The 27,857-nt window shown below is 39.1% G+C and overlaps 1 protein-coding gene across 4 annotated transcripts in view; it reads right to left on the bottom strand.

Moving 5' to 3' along the window:
* Nucleotides 1-27,857, bottom strand: part of fhit (fragile histidine triad diadenosine triphosphatase) — a 393,746-nt gene that overhangs the window by 59,371 nt on the left and 306,518 nt on the right. For 3 of the 4 annotated variants that reach the window (XM_067505333.1, XM_067505332.1, XM_067505335.1), the window contains exons 6-7: nt 26,236-26,265; nt 10,914-10,982 (exon numbers count right to left, since the gene is read on the bottom strand). In XM_067505333.1, the coding sequence (XP_067361434.1) occupies nt 10,914-10,982; nt 26,236-26,265 (99 nt within the window). The remainder of the gene's footprint in view (nt 1-10,913; nt 10,983-26,235; nt 26,266-27,857) is intronic. The other variant, XM_067505334.1, reaches the window with a different exon arrangement.

Below are 27,857 nucleotides of genomic sequence, written 5' to 3'. Positions count from 1 at the left end.
TTTTTGCAAACCTAGAAAAGAAGAAATTGAATTTTCAATTAACAATAAGTAGACTCTAATCTGTCTCCTAGCGAAAAACCTTCTAAATCCTTGAAACATTTAGGCAACTACATTTAACACTTTATAACAATGGCTGGTCCATAAGCACCACTCCAAGCTCCAACATACCCTGCACGCATTCCCACCTCAGCAATCGGCGGACCTAGGAAGCAATTTAAGAGGCCAGGAAGATGCAAGAGGAATACCAAGAAGGGCACACTTTTACCCATGATCATACCCGAGGAACTCTGGACAATGCGTCTGCGACTATGTTGTCAGAACCCTTCACATAATTAATATCGAGACTGTAGGACAGTAGAAACAATGACCACCTGACAAACCTCTGATTCGGACACAACCACATCATCTAAATACACCACGGAGCCCTGCATTTCCCCTAATATATGATCAAGAGCTGGAACATACCACATGCTTTTCAGAGTCTAAAATGCATGACAGTGTAAGAGTATTATCAATTGTTTGAAATATCGTCTCCAAACCAAGACCAAAAGAAAGTTCAGGTTTCTTAGAAGCAAGGCTAAACAAACTCCCATCAGTATCAAACCATCAATGACTGAGAGACATGAGCATAATAGGATTTAAGCAAGTTGACGTGGCAAAGCTGAGTCGATCTTCTACGTTCTGGTGTAAATAACATAGTTCTGATCTGAAACTTTAAGTCCTGTATACTTAGCTTGAAAGGGTGAATTAATGATAGGAAGTAATGCAATCACCTGATCACCAGGACTGAACAAATGCCACTCAGAATGGCAAACATGCAAGTGTTTATCTTTTCCTAAGAGGATGTCAGTTTTTCTTTCTCTCTTTTCTCACGGAAGATGAAGGGCAAAAATAGAGAAGTTATTATAGCAAAAATATAATAAATAAAACTAAACAAGTAGAAAATAACCTAAAATAACTTCATCAATCCAATCAGTGATGAGTGCATGCATAGATGAATGAAACATAAGGTAACATTACAAAACAAGATTACAAAATAAACAAAAGTTAAGCCAGACAGAGCATGCCAGCAAGCAAGCTGGCAAACCTCCTATCTCTGAGGAAGGCTGGGGATTTATAGGAAGTAGGACACCGGGGCCCAGGTGCCATAATTAGCTCCACCTCCAGCTACCTGCAAGTAGAACAACTCAACAAGCCAGTGGGGCCACATTCAGAACATTTTAACAATAATTCAGAAATAAGCTGCAAGTGTAATTAAGTTTGCGTTGTGTGAAGAGATGGTAGAGTGGCATGGTTTCTCAATGGGTAAAGCCTTGAGTTGGCATACAGAAGGCCGCAAGATCAAATCCCACACCATTAGGCGCGGCCCCGCCCAGCCACCAAAAAAGGCCTGGTGCCAGTCCCAAGCCCGAATTAAAATGGGAGGGCTGCAACAGGGAGGGCTGCAGCAGGGAGGGCTGTGGCAGAAAGGACATCTGGCATAAAAACTGCTGTTTATTGTTATTATTATATCCTTAAATGTCTGCACTGTAACTTAATGACTTAAAAGCAACCAATAAAAGTGTGTGACTGTGAACATTATATCTTTCTCTATGGAGAGATCTCAGAGCATTTAACACCAAGGATTTGAGTAGTACATTTTCTGGCAGGTAAACAAGCTGTGATCCAATGCAACCAAAACGGGGCACAAGTTAGTGTCTTCTTGTGCAAGTCCCAAGTCTGGATAAATACAGAGGGTTGTGCCAGGAAGGGTATCCGACGTAAAACACATGCCAAATTAAAAATGCGAATCGTGACAATGACATCCATACCGGATCGGTTGGGGCCCGGGTTAATGCCACTTGTGCTGTTGACCTACCAGGGTACCGGTGGAAATTGGACTACTGACAGATATAAGGACTTTGAATGTTGGGACTATTACAGGGAAGGCTAGAGAGTTGATTGACATGATGCAGAGAAGGAAAAGAAGATGAGAATGTGATGGGCAGGTTTGGTCTTCAGGACAGGAACGCAGAAGGACAGATGGTGGTAGACTTTCCAAAGGGGATGGAAATGGCTTTAGTGAACACTTTCTTCTAGAAGAGGCAGGAACATATGGTGACACATAAGAGTGGAGGTAGAAGCACTCAGGTGGACTGCATTTTGTGTAGACATTGTAATCTGAAAGAGATCAGTGACTGTAAAGTATTGGTAGGGGAGAGTGTAGCCAGACAACACATGATGGTGGTGTGTAAAATGACTATGGAGGTGAGGAAGATCACGAGGACAAAGGCAGAGAAGAGGACGAAGTGGTGGGAGTTGAAAAAGGAAGAATGTTGTGTAGCTTTCAGGGAGGAGCTGAGACAGGCTCTGGGTGGTCAGGAGGTGCTTCTAGATGACTGGACCACTATAGCTAATGTGATCAGGGAGACAGGTAGGAGGGTACTCGGTGTGTCATCTGGAAAGAGGAAAGTGGACAATGAGACTTGGTGGTGGAACAAGGAAGTTCAGGAGTGTATACAGGGAAAGAGGTTAGCTAAGAAGAAGTGGGACACTGAGAGAACTGAAGAGAGTAGACAGGAATACAGGGAGATGCAACGTAAGGTGAAGGTAGAGGTGGCAAAGGCCAAACAAACTCTGAGTTTATCCAACTATGAGCATCTTTATATGAAAGATGTGGGTTGATTATTAAAAATATCAGCAGAACCATTAATGAATTACTTATATGATATAATATTCAAAGAAGAGAGTAGACAGGAGTACAAGGAGATGCAGAGTAAGGTGAAGGTAGAGGTGGCAAAGGCCAAACAAAGAGCATATGAGGACTTGTTTGTTAGGTTGGACACTAAAGAGGGAGAGGTGGATTTGTACAGGTTGGCCAGACAAAGAGATAAAGATGGGAAGGATGTGCAGCAGGTTATGATGATTAAAGATAAGGATGGAAATGTATTGACAGGTCAGAAGTGTGATGGAAGAAGAAAGGAGAAGTTTGAAGAGTTGATGAATGAGGAAAATGAAAGGGAACGAAGAGTAGAAGAGGTGACTGGTGTGGAACAGGAAGTAGCAAAGATTAGTAAGAGTGAAGTGAAGAGGACGTTGAAAAGGACAAAGAGTGGAAAAGCAGTTGGTCCTAATGACATACCTGTGGATGTATGGAAGTGTCTAGTAGATGTGGCAGTAGAGTTTCTGACTAATTTGTTTAACAAGATCTTGGAGAGTTAAAGGATGCCCGAGGAATGGAGTAGAAGTGTACTGGAGTAAAAGTGCCCACTTTTAAGAACAAGGGAGAGTTGTGGGAAAGAGTAGTGGAAGCTAGGCTAAGGGCAGAGCTGAACATTTGTGAGCAGCAATATGGTTTTATGCCTAGAAAGACTATAACAGATGCAATATTTACTTTGAGGATGCTGATGGAGAAGTACAGAGAAGGTCAAAGGGAATTGCATTGTGTCTTCGTAGATTTAGAGAAAGCGTATGACAGGGTGCCGAAAGAGGAGCTGTGGTATTGTATGAGGAAGTCTGGAGTGGCAGAGAAGTATGTTAGAGTGGTGCAGGACATGTATGAGAGTTGTAAGACCATGGTGAGGTGCTGTAGGTGTGACAGAGGAGTTCAAGGTGGAGGTGGCTCTGCATCAAAGATCGGCTCTTGTTTGCTCAGGCTGACAGATGAGGTTAGACAGGACTGTCCGTGGACTATGATGTTTGCGGATGACATTGTGATTTTTAGTGAGAGCAGGGAGCAGGTGGAGGAAAATCTAGAGAGGTGGAGTTCTGCTCTGGAAAACAGAGGAATGAAGCTTAGCCACAGTAAGAAAGAATACATGTGTGTCAATGAGAGGGACCCAGGTTGAACGGTGAGGTTACAGGGAACAGAGGTGAAGTAGGTGCAGGACTTTAAGTACTTACGGTCAACGGTTCAGAGCAATGGAGAGTGTGGAAAAGAGGTGAAGAAGCGAGTGCAGGCAGGTTGGAACGGGTGGAGAAAAGTGTCAGGTGTGATAAAAGAGTATCAGCGAGAATGAAAGGAAAGGTGTTCAAGACGGTGGTGAGACCAGAGATGTTGTTCGGCTTAGAGACAGTGGCACTGAAGAAAAGACAGGAGGCAGAGCTGGAGGTAGCAGAGCTTAAGATGTTGAGGTTCTCTTTGGGAGTGATGAGGATGGACAGGATCAGCTCATGTTAGATGTTTCAGAGATAAAGTCAGAAAGGCCATATTGAGATGGTTTGGACATGTCCTAAGGAAAAACTGTGTATATATTGGTAGAAAGATGCTGAGGTTGGAGCTGCCAGGCAGGAGGTCTACAGGAAGACCAATTATGGATGTAGTGAGAGAGGACATGTTAGTTGGTGTGAGAAGAGGATGCAGAGGACAGGGTTAGATAAATGTTAAATGTTCTGCACTAATAAAGCACTTTTCTACCTATTGGCACTTAAAGCACTTTACACTGCTTCTTTTTCACCCATTCACACACTCATACACCGATGGGGGAGCTGCTATGCAGCTGGCCAACACTCACCAGGAGCAACTAAGTTGGGGTTCAGTGTCTTGCTCAAGGACACTTCGACATGTGACCGGAGGAGCCGGGGATTGAACCAACAACTGTGAGATTGGTGGACACCCGCTCTACCTTCCTGCGCCACAGTCGCAGTAGATGGAGCCACATGATGAAGGGAACAGCCGAAAGGAAAAAAAGAAACAAGCTGTGATCCACCTTAATTAACCCTTTGTTTTATGACAGGAAGTTTCAAAATGAACCCCAGAGTCGTTAGATAAAGCCTCATATTTTGGGAATCTCAAACCTTTCTTATATGTTACACATTAAATGTAATTAAACAAACTGTAATGACCAGATTTACGCCCCCTGGAGAATAATTTATTTTTACAGGTATTTATAGGCACTCACAGCATTTGGTTAGGGGGAAATTGTGGTCTGACTTAATAGGAAAAAATTGGTAGCTCCAGACACAAATATTTATTTCCTTTAATACAAGATTGTGACCTTACTCCAACCAAAGTAGTTTTCTCACCTAAATGTAAGTATAACTACACTCAGAACACTGGAGACAATATTAGCTGCGAGAGCCACGGTTTGAACACCCACCATAAAACAGCTTTCTATTGTGTCACCCCTGTTCATTCTTTTATTCAAAAACTCAAACTCCAGCTGTGATTATGTGTAAAAACTTTGTTTTGTCGCACAGGCATGCAGACTAGCAGCAATAAATTGGAGCTGTCACTATTTAATATCTACTTCTGCAATCTCATATTCCTAAAAAATTGCATTTGTGTTTCAGACAGAGGAACAGAAATTATAAATTATATTTGAAACACAAACGCTTTGACACATCATCAGCATTGGAAATCCTAAGTAGATAGATTTCTGAGTCTCGTGATACGGCTAACTTGATTCTCAAATGTTGCATTTTGTAGCTTTATGTTTAGATTGAAAAGCGAAACTCTTCAGAGACTCTTCACACTGATAATGTTAAACCCATGACCATTCCTCTGCTGATACCTTCAGGACAAACTGGTATTTTTAGCCCGGTAAGATTCCAGAAAATCATGGTTCTGTGAGAAAGGAAAAGCTAAGCTTAATCAGCAAGAACGCGAAATACTGAAATAGAGCACTTAACATTGACTGGATTATGAATGCTGACAAGCTTAGGGGTTCAAAAGGCTAAAATATATTAAGCAAAGGCAAAAAGTAAGATATGACAAAAGGAAGCTATGAGCAAGGCTTGTAAAGCCTATATGATGTACTGTGACAGCTCTATCTGGGCAAGGTGACACTGTAAAGAAAATTGAATGTGCCATCTCATAGATCAGAGGGAGACAGAGATACCAACAGAGAGGAAGAGAGAGACTGTGGAAAAGACAGTTGGACAGAGAAACACACAGACACATAGCTACAACAGTTTTCAGCTGCTGACTGTATTCTCTATCAGAGTGCTGCTGGCAGCCTGCTGGATTGACCAAGCAGCACCGGGCCTCCCGCTCTGCTCCACTTTATCTAAATAAAATGACAATACAACTACACTCCTGAGTCCCATCCTTTTCTGTACAGCGAAAAACAGCTCGTTGACTGTGGCTTCACTGTCATTTATCTGCACAATAATGCACTGGCAGGAAGGGTAAAATGCAAGTAATAAATAGCTTTTTACCTGTTTTCTTGTGATTACCCATATTGTGAACTGTTCCATTATTGCACTTTAAAGTATTTTGTGACAGAAATTCTTCATTGCACTCTAATTCATATCCTCTGTTATGTTCTCATAAGTGACTTCCAAAAAAAAGCTTGAAAATACTTTAGTTTATTTAGTTTGTTTTTGTTTTGTGACATATTAGCAGCCACTGGCTATACCATATTCTCAGACAGTGGTATTGAACCTGAAGTGCAGTACAAAATAGACCTTTATATGAAATAGATTTATTATAGAAACCTCTCTTTTGTTTTGGTATAATGTTGTGTGTTTGCCGGTTTTTACTTTGCTTGAGTAAAAACCTCCTTTCGATTCACATTGATATAATTTGTCTTGTTGCAGGTCACAAGTGTGGACTGAAATAAAGTAGCTACATAAAAAACAATTTTAGTGTATGAGGTTCGCCATATGTGGAAAGCTGATACTGTAATAGTAAGACTTGCAATGACAGTAGAATGACAACAGGACACAAATTAATTCAGAGTAATCGACTGTGTTAGGATCTTGTATAATTATGTAATGTCCTAAAGAATTTCAGCTTTTAATTGATGGTTTACACCTAAATATGTTGAACAACACAGAACATAGTATCTTTTGTGTGTAACATTTTAGGTGAGTAAAAGTATTGATATACATGTGAGGGACAGGTGCTTCTTGTTACCCAGACTGTGTTTGTCTGCATTTGTTTTTAAAATATAAAAACCAGTGAGCTGCCTATGGGAGAAAAGCAAACTTTCAATCTGAGAAAAAGGTGAATATCAATTAGACACTACACAAACATTGGGATATTTCAATATACAACTCTTTGGAATGTACTGAATAAAAAAAAAAAACACTGTGCTTACACAGAACATGTCAGCAAACTCAAAAAGGTGCTGTAAGAAGCATTGTGAGAGCTGTGAAAAAAAAAATAAAAACCCAGAACAACCGTAAGTGACCACCAACAAACTCCTGTTTAATGGAGGCTATTAAAGCCCACACCAACTTGGTGATGTCACTGACTCTCAGTCTTGAAGCAAACAAGGGATTTGCAACCAAATCTTTTTTAACTTTAATTTACAGTGTGTTCCAGTACCAGTGCCTTTTATTCTACCCTACAAGATAAAATGTTGTTGTCTAATACAAAAGTTGCTGTGTTGTTTAATGTATCAAGATGTAAAAGATTCATATAACAGCTGATATTCTGAACTTTCACCTTTTATTCTTAAAGCCAAATGTCCTTAGTGTACAGTAAAATCTAATTAGCTGTCCTTCCTGTCCTGAAAGGAGGTAATCAAGTTCTACTGCCATCAAAATGGTATCTCAAAAAGTGACAAAAAAAGTGACGGCTGTTGGAATGTCTTAATGACTGAAGAAAAAGATAGACACTTGTTGCGCTATAGTTATTTTTTTGGCTTGCTTTACACGCTAAACCTTTTCGTTCACCAGGAGCAAAATCTCAATATAAATGACTCAGTACTATATATGTTGAAACATTGACTCACTAAAGTATATAATAACATGTTATGTTATATTTTACACAAACCTATATATACACCGTACTTCCTGCCAGATCCTTGCTGTTGTTAAAGGGTCACTGCTGTTGTTGTTCCCGTCTTCATTGTCGTCATTATCACCCTCACCAACCCCTCAGACTCTGGACTCTAGGTAAAAGCTGTTTGTGTGTTTCATGGACTTTTGCATTCGGGACTCTTGTTTCTCCTGTACTTTTGTATTTTGGACCCTGTGCAGCTTTCCCGTTTTGTCTAAGGTTTGGTGATGTTTGGTGATGGTGGCTGTTTGCAGTTTTGTTTTTCCGTGTCTTGTTAATTTAGTTTATCTGTTATTTTCCTTAGACTTCCTCTGTTTATCAGTTTTCCTTAGTCCCCCTCCGTTTCCTTGCCTGTTATTAGTTTTTATGTTTATCCGAGCCTTATTATTTCCTGAGCCTTCGTTGTCCTAAGTTATGTAAATCATGTTACCATCTTACTTTCTATTAAGTTAATCCCCCTCATGTTCTGATCCCTTTGGTTAGTTTGTCTGAGTCTTCTTTGTTCTGAATCCAGTTCCTAGTACCCTCCTGTTAGGAGCGACTTCTGTTCACTATTTACATCTGTCAATAAAGCCCCTCGTTATTCGCAATCCGTCTCACAGTCTCTTCTTTGGGTCCTTCCTTAACCAAAACCGTGACAAACTGTTATAGAACCAGAAATTACAGAATATTTTGTAGTCTTCAGGCTGGCTCTTGTAAGTCGCCTGCCCCCTGAATTTTGCTGATATTAAAGCCATCTCACTTAATAATTACATATATCGACTTGACTGAGAACTTCACAGAGTCTAATGTGACTTTCAAAAAGAAGCCCATAGCTTATAGATTAAATCTTTCTGTGAACCACTGTGCATTCACATTTAATGTTTACTCTTTCATCAAGGTTTCTCCTATCACCTATATATATATTTGTAGATTGCCATTTAGTTGCCTGTGTTCCACATCAGGCAATTTTAATTGATGCTCTGAACTGTGACCATCTATACCTAAATTAAACTGCAAACAGGTGGCATTCTTTTTCACATTGTTGAAAGAGAGAAGCTTAACCTGCTCTACTGCTTTTCAAATGGTCTTTATGTACAAATGTGTTAAATCAGGGTTATAAACACTTAATAGTAGTAAGGTATGAGGGGAGCAAACACTTGGTGATTATTATTCGCAAAGAAAAACAGCTTAAAGAGAAATTTTCTTATTTGCTGGGTGTGACATGGAAAATATAAATGGTGATGGTGCTGCTGCTCTCACAATAACCCTTATGATCACATGCAAATTAAAAATAAACCTATTTACATTTTCCTGCTGGGACTCTGCTGTGGAACTGCACATTTCATTTCTCCCTTGAGGCGCCATGAGGAAGTATAGCCAAGTTCTTTTTATTAGACGTAGTTATTAGAATATTCATATCAAACTCACCAATCATTGATATTCATTTGCTACAGACTCTGTTGTTACAAATTCAAAATGTCACAGTGAAATTTAAAACAGCCTGAAAGGCATGTTCATTATTTTCTTATTGAAGTGTTGTGGTTCATTGGTTCGGAGGTTCTGGCTCCTGAGGGCTGTGGATCCTGTAAATATTTGTTCAGACTCATCTCTCAGAGGTTTAATTAAAGTTATTAAGAGCCACAGGTGAATCAGTACATTAGCAGTGAAGTGTGTTTTTACATGCAGTAACACACAGGTATTTCACTCTTGGATAACAACAGCATCATGCTGCTATTAGTAAATTCAGTAAAGATCCCCTATTAACATTTAAATTACTATTAAAGACCACATTCAATACAGTAATTATAAAAACTTTTTATGCTGATATTTATTTAGAATTATTAAAAAATAGACTTAAAGTCCAAAAAAATGGAGTATTGCATAGGTGACCCATGTGTAGTGTGTATATTTCATAGTCATTATGCATATATGAATTGTCATAAGAGTTGTCTCTGCTCCATGGGAGAAAATCAGAGGCTGGGCCAAGAAAAATTCAATGCCCAGGCAAAGATAGTCATATTAATGGCTGCTTTTGAAGAAGCCTTTGGAATGGAACAGACTTGTTGTAGCAGTGTGACATAGTCTTATGATTCATCCTTGCATTGATGCATGGATTTAGTTAAATTGTAAGAAAAAAAAAAAAAAAACACGTACAATTTTCCTAACTCAGTATTGTCTGTTGTGATATTAACACCAACACTATTACTACTACCTCAAGTGTTGCCGTGTTGCATATCCATCTATTATCTAAACCATTTATCCTGCTAAGGGTAGCTCGAGTGCTGGAGCTGATCCCAACTGTCACTGGGGGAGTCTGTCTCGTGGCCCACATATTGAGACACACAGAGACAATCATTAACCCATAAAAGTCTGTAATCATGCCATTGTAATTGACTCACATCTTTTTATGTGTTGCATTATGATGAATTCAAATGTTTTCAAAAAAACAACTGCACACTCCTAAGGGGTTAAAACTCAAATTCTCACCTACAGGAAATTCTGCCTGTTTCAAGTCATTTCTGGGAGGAAATCAAAGCACCCAGTGGAAACCCACACAAGCTTGGACAGAATATGCTTAATCCACACACCCTGCTGGCTGGACTAGATTCAAACCAGCGACCTCCTAGCTGTGGGATAGAACTGTGGGAGATTCTGTCTTCTGCTCCCTAGAGGAAATACATTAAATCCTCCAGATACAGTACACACTGAGTGCCTGTGCAGGTCAATAATAACAATACACATTGGTGTGACAAACCAATGTGGTAAAAGTATATCAGTTATACCCAAGAAGTGACAACACTGGACGTAGACAGCTTTTCACTGACTGATGAAGCTACTCAATAGTGTGGTGAAACATTTCAATTTAAGTAGAAAGAACTTAATCAGCTTCACTAATAACTATACCTCGCTGACTGGGACCTTCACTAATCTGTGTTTGGAAATGTCCTCATGAACACAAGTTGTTTTTGATTTACACAGCTTTGTGTGGAAGAACAGTATACCAATATATTATTTATTTACTATATGCAGTGATAAAAGAAGGTGGATAAATGTATATAAGGACATTGTTAAATATCATGTGTATTATTGATACATATATACACAAAAAGGTTCTTTTGTTCATCTGTCCTACCTATAGTTTGAAAGTGGTGGTAATAGTATAGTAGTTAAGGGCAGTGTAGGTATAGTGTAGACACTAACAATGGTCAGTCTGCCATCTTACCTCATCGTATATGCTGTCATTCTGCTCAAAGTCCCCCTGCTTCCTGGGCAGCACATGGACATGGACATGCTGTAAGCAAACAAACAAGACAAGACCATGGATTATAGTAAATGTTGAGGTCTGTCTGGAGAATAGGTCCTTTTTTTTCTGGGAATTGTCTGACAAACAGATGCAACAGAATGGTCTCCGTAGAGTCCAGAATACTTCAGAGTACGTCAGTGAAGCCACAGCAGAGCTTCACTGCCATGCCACAAATCACAGGAGGGTGACTATGCATTTTACCAAGCGTGCTACCTGCTCACCTCAGAGACTCCTTATTTTTATGCTTTTAAGGATTTAATTGACTTTTTCCAGTCCCCACTCTGGTGTCAACCTCACTGCTGTCATAAACCTGGCTGTCTCTATGGTTAACTGCGAATTCCTTCTCTGCATGGATGATATGGTAATGTCCCTAAGAAACTGCTTTATCTGACACTCTGAGCAACAAACAACACACCTTCTCAAAAGCATAAGACAAAAAAACTGCTTTTCCTGATATGTATGTGTTCAATTTCGTGTATATATTACATTTTATACTTTATATTCCATTCTGTGAGCCAGTATTTTTACAATTTCTGTCACTTACTATAGCTACAGATGATCCAGTGCTATGTGTTGTCCTAAGTCATCCTGTAATCTGTGGCCTTGTCCTGAGGTGTCTCTTTGTGTGTATACATCATCAAGGACATAATAAGCTTATTGTAGGGCTTTTATTCATGTTTCATTACTAAACTGTGATAAACTGTTGAGGCAGGCTGAATGAGTATTTATAAATGCCACAAACAAGATAGCATGTTTTGAGGCATCTGTTTTTTTTTTTATGTATTCTTTATTTAATGAGGTAATTTACATAATGTCTGCATTATTAAATTTGCCTACCTTGAGGAAAATTTCTGAAGCAGAAAAAATAACACATCACGACGGAAAAGTTATTTATCACACAGCTTTCTAAATGAGTGCTGAGTGAATGAGGTGGTTGCCAGTGGACAGGCCGTGTGTGTTTGTATGTTTGTGTCTGAGAGAGTGTGCCTAAAAGAAACTGGGTGGTGTGAATGCTAAAGGAAACTAAACTGTAGTGGCCTGACAAAGTTGTGTGTACGTTAGAGAGAGAGAGAGAGAGAGAGGAATAGGAATAGGGCAGGTTTGGGTTAGTTAAGTATTGTGACCATTGACCATCTGTGCAATTTAATGCAATCCAATACAGTGGATCTGCCATGAATTCTACTTTTACAATGTTATAATTTCTCAGTTCTTAGGTGGAAACTGTCCGAGAGGTGAATATTCTACTTTATTATTGAGGTCAGCTGGGTAGTGCAGTCATACTGGACTACATTATAACAAGAGGATAGTTCTAATGTTTTGGCCAACCAATTTAAAATGAATGACATTAGAACGATAATGTTACAAGAATAATACTATACAATGCTATACAACAGCAACTTACAGTTACGAACCACTGCAGCAATATGTTGGAAAAGTTAAGAAAGAAAGGTTTAATATGTAGAGATAAAGGAAGAATACAGGGTTTCAGAAACATAACAATAAGGGTTTCCAACATTTTTTTCCAACAATCTTTTCATACAAAGGAAACTTCTCCTAAGAACGCATCTGAAAACTGTTGTCAGCAAACATGGGTTGTCTCTGCATCAATATTTTTGTTAAAACTCCACTATGCAAAGAAGCATTCAACAAGATCCAGAAACAGCAGCACTTTCCATGAGGTTGAGCTCGTTTAAAATGTGAAAGTGAAGTGAAAGGGAAAACCTTCCAGTGGTCTGCTGACTTATTTTTGGAAATCATGGAAGCTGTCCTTCACGTTTGTTAACTGTCTTTTTACTTATTTTTGCAGGACGTACAATGTGCATAATCTGAGTGATTATTTTATCAATTACTATGAAATAAAAGCTGAAATTAATCATAATTAATTTCATAATAAATTTATAACTGCATCTCATATCCATCTTTTGAAGTAGCCATGCTGTTCTAAGACAATGGGACTGTGTGCTGCTTTCAAGTGTTTGCATCTATAATGTTTTTTTGTGATTAGATACTCAAACCACATGGTTACTATTTTTCTAACAGATGCTGAAATATGCTGCTTGTTAGTTTTTCAAACATCCAAAGACCACCACCAAGTTACTATCTGCCTTAACAATGCACAGTGGAGTTGAACTACGACAATGTGACACCCCTGTTTCTGAGTGATATTGCATTTATTTTTGGGTTCTCTTTTGGATAATCCTAGATTTACTGGACAGAACCCTCTACGTTAGCAAACACCGTACAATAGTCTTACTAAAAAGTGAGACATCGTTCTACTGTGAGAGGCCTTAAGGGGTTGCAACCTGTGGCACTTTGTTAAAGAAAGATTCTCCCTAGAAGAAGAAAGAAATCCAGAAAAAATTGAACTTTTTTTGTCCTTTCGGCTTATCCTGTAAGTTCAGGGTCACCATAGTGGATCATTGTCCGCATGTTGATTTTACACAGTTTTTACCCCGGATGCCCTTCCTGCTGCAACCCATCTCAATATTTACTGGGCTTGGACTGGCACTGCACAGCTGGGGATGGGAATGGGCTGTTAGGGGTTCAGTGTCTTCCCAGAGATACTTTGACATATAGCTGGGAGCAGGGATTGAACCACTGACCCTGTGGTCCGTGGACGACTGCCTTACCAACTGAGCTACAGCCATCCCTTTTAAGAAAATCGAATAAACAACAAATATCGAATGGAACCAATATTTATGCTAATTTCACAGGGACCACTGAGGGTGTGTGACCTTGTCTTTTAAAAGCAAAAAAAATGAAAAGCTGGGAAAAAGGTCAACACTCCATTTGGGCCCTCAGTTTATTAGATCTATTATAATTAGTGTTTAAACCTAACCACATCTTAAGTAGGTAGTTGGCAGCTCCCATAATAGTCATAATAGTTTTGTGCTCATAAGACTGTTACAACACTACCAACAAGATGATGATGATGAATGTGCGACAAAATTAGTGACTGGAAGTTTAATAAGACAACCCAAGGTATGACAATCCAGAGTTGACCCTAGGATACAGAGATCCAGTCCTACACAACTTTTTCCAGTGTCCTTACCCCCCAAAACTCCTACATACCTATAGAGACTGTGTCTGTTCCCCAACCAACTAAGTTACATAAACCAAAAACAACCACAAGAGGAGTTAATCATAATAACCTAATAAAAGTTTAAACTACTTCTCTTACAGAACAAATCCCCAAAAATATTAAATGTGGATTATTAAATATCAGATCTCTCTCTTCTAAATCTCTATTAGTAAATGACTTAATAAGCGATCATCAATTCGATTTATTTTGTCTTACTGACACTTGGTTCCAGCAGGAAGAATATGTAAGTCTAAATGATTCAACCCCCCAAGTCATATTAATTATCATGTTCCTAACAGAGGAATATGATAATTGATAAAAGGCCGAGGTGGAGCTATGTCAGCAATCTTCCACTCTAGCTTACCAATAAACCCTAGACCTAAACATAGCTATAATAAACATAAACATAGAATAAACATAACCTTACACTTAGCCTTTCGCACCCAAACTAAAAAATTCAAAATCCACTATTATATGTTATAGTGTACCGTCCTCCAGTCCCTTATTCAGTTTCTGATTAAATTTTCGGATATTGTATCTGATTTAGTGCATAGTACATATAAAGTCATTATAGCAGGTGACTTCAACATTCATGTAGATGCTGACAGTAACTGCCTCAACACTGCAAAAAATCCACTACAGCAGGTGCTTTCTGAAAAAGCTATAAACAAATTTAAAGAGACAATTTTTTTCATCATTTGCTTCACCATGTCAATACAATGGAGAGTAGCCATCTTAATGTTACTCCTGCACAAGTTGATTATCTTGTTGACAATTCTGCAGCCTCACTACCTTCAATATTCGATAGTGTTGCCCCTCTGAAAAAAAAGGCAGTATTTCAGAAGAGGTGATCTCCATGGTATAGTTCGCAAACACGCAACTTAAAACAGGCAACGCGAAAGTTAGACAGAAAGTGACATTCCAGAAATCTAGAAGAATCTTATTTAGCCTGGAAAAACAGTTTAAAAATGTACAAAAAAGGCTCTCGTGGATGCCAAAACAACATATTATTTATCATAAATAGGGGAAAACAAGAACAATCGCACTGTAGCCAGGCTGTCTAAGAGCCATAGTTCTGTTAACCCTAGTATTCCCTTAACACTGAGCAGCAATGACTTCATGAATAAAACTGTAGCTATTAGAGAAAGAATTCACCAGATCCTCCCCCCAGATATAACAGATAGATCTTCATGTACAACAGTGCTAGAATCATCGATAAGGCCCCACTCCCTCTTAGACTGCTTTTTACCCATAGATCTCACTGAGAATACTTCAATTATTACCTCATCTAAACTAACAACCTGTCTGCTAGACCCTATTCCAACTAAACTGTTCAAGAAAGCTTTAGCCTTAATAAATACGTTCGTGTTTAATATCATTATTCTATCTTTAGAAACAGGCTATGTACCACAGGCCTATAAGGTAGCTGTAATTAAACAGCTGCTTAAAAAAGCCTGTCATGACCCAGGTGTTTTAGCCAATTACAGACCAATATCTAATCTCCCCTTCATTTCTAAAATCCTTGGAAAAGTTTTTGCAAAACAATTATATGACCACCTGTACAGGAATATTTGTATGAAGACTTTCAGTCAGGATTTAGAGTTCATCATAGTACAGAAACAGCACTGGTAAAAGTCACCAACGACTTTCTCATGGCCTCAGATACTGGACTAGTCTATTTACTTGTTCTGTTAGATCTTAGTGCCGCATTCGATACCATTGATTTCTTACAGAGACTGGAAAATAAAATTGGGATTAAAGGAACTGCACTAGGTTGGTAGTCTTGACTTTATTCTGTAAAGTTTCTTGAGATTACTTTGAATTGGTGTTATATAAATAAAGTTGAATTGAATTGAATTGCAATCGCTTTGCTTTGTACTAAAAACCAGTAATGGCAATGCAACTTACAGCTTTCCTCACATGCTTGTGACGGTGATACTTAGTCAAAGTGTCTTCCCTCTTATTGGGCTTCCCGATTGCACACTCTGCAGATGTTAAGCTCATGGTTCACTGTTCATTGATGTCCTTCAGTCTGGCTTTGGGTGAACACCTCCTTATTGTGTAGTGTATGTACAACAGATAATTAGTCAATCATTCACTACTTGAGGATTATGCAAGCTCAAACACAACGTCCTTCAAGCAAAGTTGCCCATAACGCTAATCGCCCATTAACTGCACTGATAGAGTGTGCCTTAGGAAATTAGTGTGTGCCCAACATGTACATATGATACCTGTAAAACTTTATTGTACAGTGTTTTTACAAAGTAATCAGTCCAGGTGTCTCTTAATTGTTCTTTAAACAAACAAGGAAAATAGCTGCCATATCAAAATATGCAGCAGTGCAGTGGTGAGCACTGTCACCTCACGGCAACAATGTTCGAACCAGCTTGGCCCTTTCTGTGCACAATTTACTGCACACATTTTAATATTTTCTACAATGTATGAGCTCACAGTATTTTCTCATCAGACACTGTCTCGCTCTGACAAACAAATGTACACTAATTATCCTTAACGTACATCTCTAGGTTAATATGTTAAGTGTGTATCTCCAGAATGTGTGATAGAGACACTGTGCATGGTTAAGCATATGAAACAGGCACAACAGCCTTAACATCTTCATTAATAAAGATGTTCCATGTTAGACCTAAATATTTTTCTGCACAGCAAACTGCATCTTGCTGTGACATTATGCTCATGGTTAGTTCATCAGCATCAAAGCTGTCTTCACATATTTCAAAAAAAGTCAAAATATTGAAGAGGGGCGACTGTGGAGCAGGAAGATAGAGCGGGTGTTCACCAATCTCGCAGTGGTTGGTTGGATCCCCAGCTCCTCCAGTCTCATGTCGAAGTATCCTTGAGCAAGATACTGAACCCCAACTTAGTTGCTCCCTGTGAGCGTTGGCCACCTGCATAGCAGCTCCCCCATCGGTGTATGAGTGTGTGTGTGTGTGACTGTGAGTTCAAACGGGTGAATAAAAAGCATTGTAAAGTGCTTTGAGTGCCAATAGGTAGAAAAGTGCTATATAAGCGCAGACCATTTACCATTTTCTCTATATATCTTTATAATCTTGACTTTATTCTGTAAAGTGCCCTGAGATGACTTTGTTGTGAATTGGCGCTATATAAATAAATTGTATTGTATATAAATAAGTTGAATTGAATTGAATGGAATTTTATTTTTATTTTTTTTAAATCAAAAGTAAGGGATGCACTCAATGTTAATAAAGGATATTTAAAAATAAATTAGGAAAAGCTATAAAAGGTTTTCTGCTTGTTATGCCCATTTGGCCTCTGATGAAGGTATATCTGAAATGTGGAGCTTTAATTCAAACGGAGGCCTTTTTGAAATTGCCCGTGTCAACAAGGTCTGTGTCAGGTGTTGGGGAACCAGGCCATTCAAAGTGTTCTCTTAGTGGCAGGGTAGTAACGTGAGAGCAGGCTCAACAGGGCTGGAGATTAAACAATAGTGGAGAAGCATATGGGAGAAGGAAGCATCACTTAACAACATACACTGTGGCTAGTGGACATCTGAGCAAACCACAGCAACATCCCCGGAAACTAACTTCACTCAAGAGCACCTGGTGAGAAAAATGAACCAGCTACTAAAGGATGGAACCCACCTTGAATGGTTAAACCAAGGCCATAAAGTCCTGATCCTAAAGGTCACTATCCTGGATAGCATGGTGTCTGTTGACTGGCAGGACGTAGGTTTTAATTCCCAGAAATTTGTTCTTCCCATTCAGCTGATTTCTCAGAACTTGCCTTACTTTCGGTAGGTATTTGATAGTTACTGCTTTCCTTGTGGCCCCTTTTATGGTCATCCTACTGCCTTGAGCCAATCCAAATGTCTATCTATCGATCGATCGATCGATCTATCGATCTCTCTATCTGTCTATCTATATCTATATCTATATATAGATATCTCTCTCTCTCTCTCTCTCTCTCTCTCTATGTATATATATATATATATATATATATATATATAGAGAGAGAGAGAGAGAGAGAGAGAGACATTTTTTTTGAGTAAGCAGGCTTGATTTATACTTAGCCCTCCATATGAAAAATCACCATACGCACTTTTACATAAGACAAAAATAAAATCCAATTTTATTCATTCAAAACACAGATTTGTCTTGTGTCTGTGCAACTCCAGGCAGTGAGTTCATAAGAGTGCATTTTCCTCTCTTATAGCCTGCCTCACTCTTATTCAATCAGAAGACCAATTTTATTGCTAGTGTGCAGGCACCTGATTGCAATAACTGTGTTGATAGATGTGGGTTGGCCTCTACAGTAGCAGGTGTGCTATATGTGCTAAGATAATCTGTTTTCATAAAAAGGACAGTTCTCCACATCAAGAGCTGCTTTGTGCTAAAATTACTTGATAAAATATGTAGAATATTTCAGTTCAGAGTTAAGGATCAGAGGGGAACAACTGCTCTTCTATTACTGTCTTTGATTCACTGATGTGCTTAACTGCTTTAAAGGCCCCCAACAAAAGGTCTCCAAAGATATATTCCTGAGCTGCTGATATTCTGATAATGTTAAAATATGACCTACCCCTTGGTGATAATCTCACTGAACTCCACTAAAATGTAATACGCTTTGACCTTGTTTTTATTGCTAAATGAAAGCAATTTCATGTTAAACAACTGGTTGATGAAAAAAGGGACTTGTTGTGGAAATGGAAAAATAAAGAAGTGAAGATTGCTCTTTTTGGAGTGCTATGTTGGTAGCTTTGGAATAACGATGTCTGCTGAAATTTAAGTGGTTTCCCTTTGAAGCGCAGTTTGTCCATGTTATGTATAATAAACTCAAAGAGGGGATTAAAGGTGATGTGAAAATTTCAGTACCTGTGTTTGGAACACAAGTCTTCATATGATGTGCCCAGGCAAATAGCCTGTTTCAAACTACTACTACTTTCTGACTATTAAACATTGCAGAATGCTATACATAGAATTAGTTTGTTTTGAAAATAAAATTCATGCAGTGTCTGCCCATTGTGTTTTAATAGTTTTTTGACAACAGATGAGGACACTGAAAGTGTCACACTTTGCCCTGACAAATGTCTAATCATGACATGTGAATATTGTATAACGTCTGTAGGTGGAACTCAGCTTGCACTCTGAACGCTTACCTCTGTAGGACCTGGGCATATTCCTGAACTTAAGTGAAGAAAAACTTAGGATAAAAATCCCATTGTCAGGGTTTATTGTAAAGTTAAGCCTAATAACTAGTGAGAGGTAATTTGGGTTCAGTTTGACTATTTTATGTACATTATTTTCATTCCAGCTGGGTAATTATAATAACAATAATAAAAGACCACTAATGCAACCACAAGGATCACAAGCCATTGTCTTCTTGTGCCAGTTCGAAGTCTGGATAAATGCAGAGGGTTGTGTCAGGATGACATAAAACACATGCCAAATTAAAAATGAAAACATAACTTCCACACTGAATCTGACTGCCATATAGGATCGGTCGAGGCCCGGGTTAACAATGGCCGCCGCTGATGCTGTTGACCTATAGGGTGCCAGTGTTAACTGGGCTACTGTGAAAGAAGGAGAGGAGGAAGGGGTGTTAATAGGCAGATAGAGATTAGGAAAGCCAAGTGTGTATCACTGACACTAGGGACTTTGAATGTTGGGACTATGACAGAGAAAGCTAGAGAGTCTGTTGGGATGATGCAAAGAAGGAAGGTGGATATGCTGTGTGTCCAGTAAACTAGGTGGAAAGGTAGCAAGCCAGTTCCCTACAGGTATGATGTTAGTTAGGTGAGAAGGGGAAATTCTGGAGTGAGTTAAATGAAAAGATGCAAAGCACCCTCAGAGGTGAATCTACAAAAGATCATTGACTGCAAAGTATTGGTAAAGGAGAGTGTAAACAGACAAAACAGGATGGTTGTGTGTACAATGACTCTAATGGTGAGGAAGATGAAGAGGACTAAGGCAGAACAGAGGACAAGGGTGGAAGTTAAAAAAGGAAGAAGCTTGTGTAGGTGGTCAGGAGGTGCAGCCTCTCGGTGGTCAGGCGGTGCTTTCAGATGACTGAACAGTTACAGCTATTGTGATCAAGGAGACAGGTAGAGAGTACTCATGGTGTGTCATCGGGAAATTGGAAAGTGGACAAGGAGAGTTGGTGGTGTATGCAAAGAAAGAGGTTAGTTAAGAAGAAGTTGGACACTGAGAGTACTGAAGAGACAGGAGAACAGAGAGATGCAGTGTGAGGTGAAGGTAGAGGTGGCAAAGGCCAAACAAAGAACATATGATGACTTTCATGCTACATTGGACAGTAAAGAGGGAAAGGTGGATTTGTAAAGGTTGGTGAGTGTGAGAGATACAGATTGGAAGGATGTTTAGCATGTCAGTCTGATTAAAGATAAGGAGGGAAATGTATTGACAGGTACCAGGAGTGTGATGGAAAGATTGAAGGAGAACTTTGAAGAGTTGATGAATGAGGAAAATGAAAGAGAACAAAGAGAAGAAGATTTCATTGGGCAGGAAGTAGTAAAGATTAGTAAAAGTGAGAAAAGTCCTGATTTTATACTTGTGGAGGTATGGAAGTGTCTAGGAGAGGTGGCAGTAGAGTTTCTGACTAGTTTGTTTAACAAGATGTAGGAGACTGAGAAGATGCCTGAGGAATTGAGGAGAAATGTCCTGGTGCCGATTTTTACGAATAAGGGAGATTTGCAGAGCTACATGCAACTACAAAGGAATAAAGCCGATGAGCCACACAATGAAGTTGTGGGAAAGAGTAGTGGAAGCTCGGCTAAGGGCAGAGGTGAACATTTGTGAGCAGCAATATGGTTTCATGCCTAGAAAGAGTACAACAGATGCAGTATTTGTTTTGCCGATGCTGATGCAGATGTTCAGAGTTGTTTTGTGTCTTCGTAGATTTAGAGAAAGTTTATGACACTGTGCTGAGAGATGAACTGTGGTAATGTATAAGGAGGTCTGGAGTAGCAGAGGAGTATGTTAGAGTGCAGGACATGAATGAGAGCTGTAAGACTGCAATGAGGTGTGCTGTAGGTATTGTTCTTGTTTGCTCTGGTGATGTACAGGCTAACAGATGACGTTAGATAGGAATCTCGATGGACATTGATGTTTGCAGATGACTTTGTGATTTACAGCGAGAGCAGGAGGTAGGTGGAGGAAAAACCTAGAAAACCTTAATTCCTCTGCTCTGAAAAGCAGAGGAATGAAGGTGAAGCTGCAACAAGACCGAATTCATGTTTGTGAATGAGAAGCACCCAAGTGGAATGATGAGGTTACAGGGAGCAGAAGTAAATAGGGTGCACAACTTTAATTATGGTCAACAGTACACCACAACAGAGAGTGTGGAAAAGAGGCAAAGAGGCGTGTGCATGCAGGTTGGAACAGGTGGAGAAAAGTGGCAGGTGGGTTGTGTGATGAAAGAAAAAGGTGCTCAAGATGGTCGTGAGACCAGCGTTGTTGTACAGCTTAGAGACAGTAGCACTAAAGAAGAGACAGGAGGCAGAGCTGGAGGTTGCAGTGCTTAAGATGTTGAAGTTCTCTTTGTGAGAGACAAGGATGAATAGGATCAGGAATGAATACATAGAGGGACAGCTCATGTTAGATGTTTTATAGATAAGTTATAGAGGACAGATTGAGGTGGTTTGGACATGTTCAGAGGAGAGATTGTGACTATATCAGTAGAAGGATGCTGAGGTTGGAGCTGCCAGGCAGGAGGTCTGGAAGAAGACCAAAGAGGAGATTTATGGATGTAGTGAGAGAGGACATGAAGTTAGTTGGTGTGAGAGGAGGATGCAGAATATAGGGTTAGATGAAGGCAGAGCATTCACTGTGGCGACCCCTGAAAGGGGACAGCTGAAAGGTAAAGACGAAGAAAAATAAAACACCACGGTTTGCTTTTTTATGTATGTATTATTTAATGTAATAAGTTTTGAATTGCTGGAGCTGCAGTCAGTATGAGACAGTGTTTGAAAACAGTCTTTTGTTGAAAAGACAGAGTTGGGGGAGGGGGGTAGATTCCAGTTTTGCTCCAATTCAACTGACAGTTTAGCATGAATTTTTGCTTCCACCTGGTAGCGCGGAGAATCCCACATATTTTTCTGATACATGATCTCTCTGCCCTGTAAGGTAATTGTCTTTCCACATAAACAATATCTAAACTTAATAAAGCAGTAGTCTTAGGATGAAAATTACAACAGGTTTAAGCCTATAGTGTATAATAATAATAATGTAATCTCATCACTACCCATAACATTAGACAGAGACACGGTCTAAAGAAAATCTTATGTCTACCATATAATCTGAGAAAGTCAACATAAACACAGATTTATGACAGCTGTTGTCTGATAAGTCAGATTTAAACTACTGTTAATCAAGAAGCTGTTTATGCATCCACAGACAGTAGGAGTCAGTACTGTGGACTGGGGATTAAGAAGCAACTTTGTGATGTCTGGTGGCTAAAAGGAGAACTGCACGTTGGATTTCATGAGCTTGGTCCAGGTTTAAAAACAAACTAGATCATAGGTATGCTTGTGGTAGGTTCAGGTTCCTGCAGTAGGGTACCAGGTAATCCAGGTTGCAGACTGAAAGACACCAAACATGAGTAGAATTTGTTTTAGAGTCTGTATGGAGATTGTTGAAACAGCCCAATCTCGTTCCTGAGGTGTCAAAAAGTTCTGTTTTGTCCAGTTCTTTGGTAAATGGTCTGCACTTATATAGCACTTTTCTACCTATTGGCACTAAAAGCACTTTACACTGCTTCTTATTCACCCATTCACACACACTCATACACCGATGGGGTGTGCAGCTGGCCAACACTCACCAGGAGCAACTAAGTTGTGACTGGAGAAGGTGGGGATTGAACCAACAACTGTGAGATTAGTGGATACCCGCTCTACCTTCCAGTGCCACAGTCGCCCAGTTTAGCATCAGTGTTACATGCTGATGCTAAAGGTGCCCTATTTGCATCGGAGGACGCACAGGGCTGACAGTCAAATACAATGGAAACTCCGGCCTAAAACAATGAAATAGTGAAAAGTGCATATTAGGAGGGGTGAGAAGAGGATGAGTCATAGGGATGTAATGTTTCCAACTCTTTTTTTATTTTGTATTTTTTTGTCCTTTCAGCTTATCCCATGAGATCAGGGTCGCCACAGCAAATCATTGTCCGCATGTTGATTTGGCACAGTTTTTACACCAGATGCCCTTCCTGATGCAACCCTCCCCAATTTCTACCGGACCTAGACTGGCACTGCACAGTTGAGTGTCTTGCCCAGGGACACTTCGATATATATATATATATATATATATATATATATATATATATATATATATATATATATATATATATATATATATATATATATATATATATATATTGGTTTATATATATATATATATATATATATATCCAGGGGCAGGGATCAAACCCCTCACCCTGTGATCTGTCCTACCTGTGCTCAGTTGCTTGTTCGCTTGTCTGGTCACCTGGAGTTCTCCATTGAACCTCTTCCTACGCCCTTTCTAATACACCATATAGTAGTGACTTTACGCTGAGCGCTGCTCAATTTAGCTTTTTTTAATCATTGGACTGTGTTACTTAAGTGGATTTTGCTCAAGACCGAAGACTGTAAGATTTATTTCTGTTCGGGCACTTTTTGTTTGTTGCTGCTTTCTATATGCCTTTGTGTTCACTTTTTCCCTGATATTTTCAGCCAACCTTAATTCACCTTTTTACCTTGCCTGTGCAGGCTTCTACTTTCTCCAGTCTCCCAGTTTCACTGCAGAAGATCTCCACACCTTCACACTACTAGAAGAATTGTTCCCTTTGCTTACCTTCTCTTTCTCTCGCTTCTCAGGGTTTTTTGTCCTATTAAATCAGATATAGATTCATCTCACCTTCTCTCTTAACTCACGCAGGAAAATTGGACTAGCAGAATATGCTATAGAATTCAAAACGATTGTAGCAGATTGCTCTTCAAAGGACTTGTTAGTACAAATATTTTACCAAGGGTTGCCTGAATCTTTAAAATATGTACTTCCTGGTTTTTTTTGGGCTTCCTGTTCCAGTTTCTGCCTCAGATTAATCATCACTCCATCTACCTCCCCAGAGATGATGATGATTATGATGATGATAATAATAATTAATTTTATTTATAAAGCACTTTACATTTGTGGGCAAATCTCAATGTGCTACACAAGCAGATTAAAAACAATATTAATAACACAAAAACGTAGAAAATAAAAGAAAGTAGCAGTCCCATTAATACGCTTTTCTGAACAGTACAAAAAACACTTAAAGGGCTTAGGTTTTGGTGCTGTTCAGTTGAAGGAAGTTCGTTGACATCCAAGACTTGATCTCCTCCAGGCAGCAGGTGAGAACTGATGGAAGTGTTGGGGAGATCAGGTTAAACCTCAAATAGAGCTGAGAATTATCGGCATAGCAGTGTAATGAGAATCCATGCTTGCCAATGACGTGGCCCAGTAAGAGCATAAAGATCGACATCCCCGAGACAACTTTCTTTTGATAGGAACGGAAGTTTGGAGATTGGAAGATAGTTTTCCATAACTTCAGGATCCAGGGAGAGTTTTTTTTAGATGGTGGTGATTTAGATGTTTAGTTTGTAATATTTTTGGGACTTGGCTGCTCTGGAGAGAGTGAAAAATGATTCTGGTGATGAGGGGGCTTATATATGAGACATTAGCTTTTACCAGGGGAATGAGGAGAGGGCCCAGGTGCATGTTGAGGGTCTCATCTTCTCTATGATATCCTCAACTTCTCCCACTGTGGTGACAGAAAATTGTGTCAAACAGCCATTTGCCTTTGATGTGGCTAAGTCTAGGGGTAGGGGGCTGGAGATGGACACTGTGGAGTGGATTGTGTGTAATGAAACTATTATACTGCTCCTCTGTGAGATTGCTGCTTGTGGGGGTTTGGGTTTTGAGCAGATGAGCTATCGAAAAAAGTTGTTTTAAATTGCCAGGACTGTTGATTATATTTGATTAATATTGCAATCTGGCAGTGGAAACAGTTTTCAGTAGGCTATTCTATGGAGAGTAAGGTTGGTTGAAACAGCACTGTTCAAGGGCCTGTCCTGCAGTTTTCATCTGAAAGGAACTCACTTGTAAATCACGGGTCTGATTTTTAAAAAAAATGACCATTCATATCCTAACAGTAGCATGTTGTTGTCAGGTTTTAGTATAAGGACAGACCCAAGTGAAGAGATGGCGAGAGGGAGTTAAGTGATAAATGGGTTTATTAATTGAAAAAACTAAAGGGCTAACAAAAATTCTCTACTGATAGGAGGAGACGAAAAAACACAACAGGTAGTAAACATTGAACAGGAGTATATATGGCTGAGATAACTACACAAAATCAAAAAGTGAACAAACCAAACCTCGGAAAGGGAACAGAGTGCAAAAACAAAAATCAAGAATCCAAAAACACGTCAGGCTAACCATGGACCAAATTTCACTGTCCGAGGTAGACAGGGGTAGTTTTCCCCACAGTCCCCTGCTGATCTGGCAAAGCTGGGTATAAATGAACCGGGGAACAGGTGATGGACTAACATAAGGCAGGAAGCAGGTAAAAGGGGCTACAAAATAAAAGTCCTGGCCAGGAAGTGGAAATGAGGTCATGACAGTTATAGTAGTCCACTAATTTACTGACTGAGGAGAATAGTGGAACGATGGGCAGATTTATTTTATGTCAGCATTTACATCAGAGATATTTGTTTAACAGATTGCTGAAGGGGATCCAGTGTTGTGTTTTGGAGTATGGTGTATATGAAGGGAGATCCATCAAAATGATCGTATGGTCTGAGACACCCAAGTCATATACTTGGAGATTAGATGTTTTGTATAAATTAATACAAAATAATTTACCAATACGGCGTTATAACATATGGAGTTGCAAGAACGGATAATTATTGTGTCTATCACTTTAACCTTTTTGGATCCCATTGGGTCATTAGTGAGCCAATTAAATCATTCTATACAATGCTCAACTAAACCCCAAAAATTATTTAAACCTTTCAGAATAGATCTCTAAATAATTTAGCCATTCCAGGCATTTAGCACTGCAAATGAAATATTAAGATTATTTAAAAGTGTATAACTGTTGCGGAGGCCTCATGACATATTTAAAGGTGGTGAATTATTAAGTTCTCACCTTTACGGTTTGTCCGGCTTCAGGGCCATCCTGGTGGGAACAGAAAGAGGTAATTAGAAGAGTAAAAGAGTGGGGAATTCAGAAATATTTGCATCAATAATTTAGAGAGATTTGAATTTCAGATGAGCTTCAGCACCTCACTTTTTCCCTCTAATTAAAAAAAAAAAAATCCCCCTAGTTTATTTTATCACCTTCTTTTCATTTCATTTCATTGTGATAATTTCTTTTGCATTATATTGAAAGAGAGATACAAGTTGCTAATGTTTATATAGTGTTTTTTGTACACCGCTACATTATTTCCAGCTGATTGATACAGCAACTATGTATGTAAAGCAAGGAAAAAAAAAAACTTGGTGTAGGCTGTATGGATGAATATCCAAATAATATAATTATACAAGAAGTTGCATGTATGCAGTACAGTCATGTTGGAAAGAATTGAGACCTTTTTATTTTTTTTTACAAATTTTACTGTTTTGTACATTTATTTTAAAATCGAAACTGAAGAGGGCCGAAAACTTTCTACCTTGACTTCACTTTCAATAATATTTAGTAAATGTGCAGTTATTTTCTTACTATATAATTAAGATGAAACAATGAGCAGCAGTTTGAGATCTATGTTTAGGCAGTACACACTGAAAGTGAGAAAACTCTAAAAATTGAAAGCTGACATAATTGTCCTGAGTGAATGATCCAGACTTTAATGTCCCTGAAAATACAATTAAGCTAATGTCTTATGATCAGGTTCTACATCATTTACTAAAGTCCAGACCATGCCCATGTCATGATTCCAAGCTTCTGCCTGAGTTCTAACAGAAATAACATGGGGGGCATAAGTGCGGAGCTTGGTTAGGATGTAGCATGAATAATCCTTGCGTGAGCCACTATTCAAAACCACTTACGACATGTTCTTCCAATTTAACACCATTTATCTACAGCAAAACCAAATACAGTATTGACAGTGAAGAGTCGTGTCTTTGTGTGGGTCATGATTTATATAATTTAGTCATTCCACTGCCCTACAGAAAGACAATTTAAACAAAATGGAGGGATCTGGTTGCTGTCTTTGTTCACAATAAGACTGCAAATGATAAATGACTAGAACAGAAACAAAATCAACAACTTGTGAAAACAAACATCTAATGTTGGTGTGTCTGGCAGCAGTGAAATTGTCTTAAAAGGACTATTCAGATGGCCAGCTGCTGTTAACTGCTTAGTATTTTTATAGAAGCTGCAGTTTTCAGTGGCTTTCCACCATGTTTCCCCACAGCTTCATCATAGCAAGTAACTGTCTAATGTTTAGAATTAAATTCAACTCAACTTTATTTATATAGCGCCAATTCAAAAAGGGAAGAAAGGGACAGAGAGAGGGAGACGGAAGAAGAAAGACAACTAGAGAAGAAAACAGAGTTAATTTTCATACAGTGGTGACAATTGTCGGGAGAGAGGGAGAAAAGGAGCTAACTGCATCAGGGGGTGGGTCCCACAGCAGTCTAAGCCTATAGAAGCATAACTATAATTATCTATAAGCTTTATCAAAGAGGAACGTTTAAGCCTAGACTTAAAAGTAGAAAGGCGGTCTGATTTGGAAGAGGAGCTTGATAGCTACAGGCTCTGCCTCCCCT

This window comes from Channa argus, chromosome 5 (assembly GCF_033026475.1).
Source record: "Channa argus isolate prfri chromosome 5, Channa argus male v1.0, whole genome shotgun sequence".
Lineage (NCBI taxonomy): Eukaryota > Metazoa > Chordata > Actinopteri > Anabantiformes > Channidae > Channa > Channa argus.
Note: the sequence above shows the minus strand (reverse complement) of the source record. Positions and strands in the feature narration are given on the sequence as shown.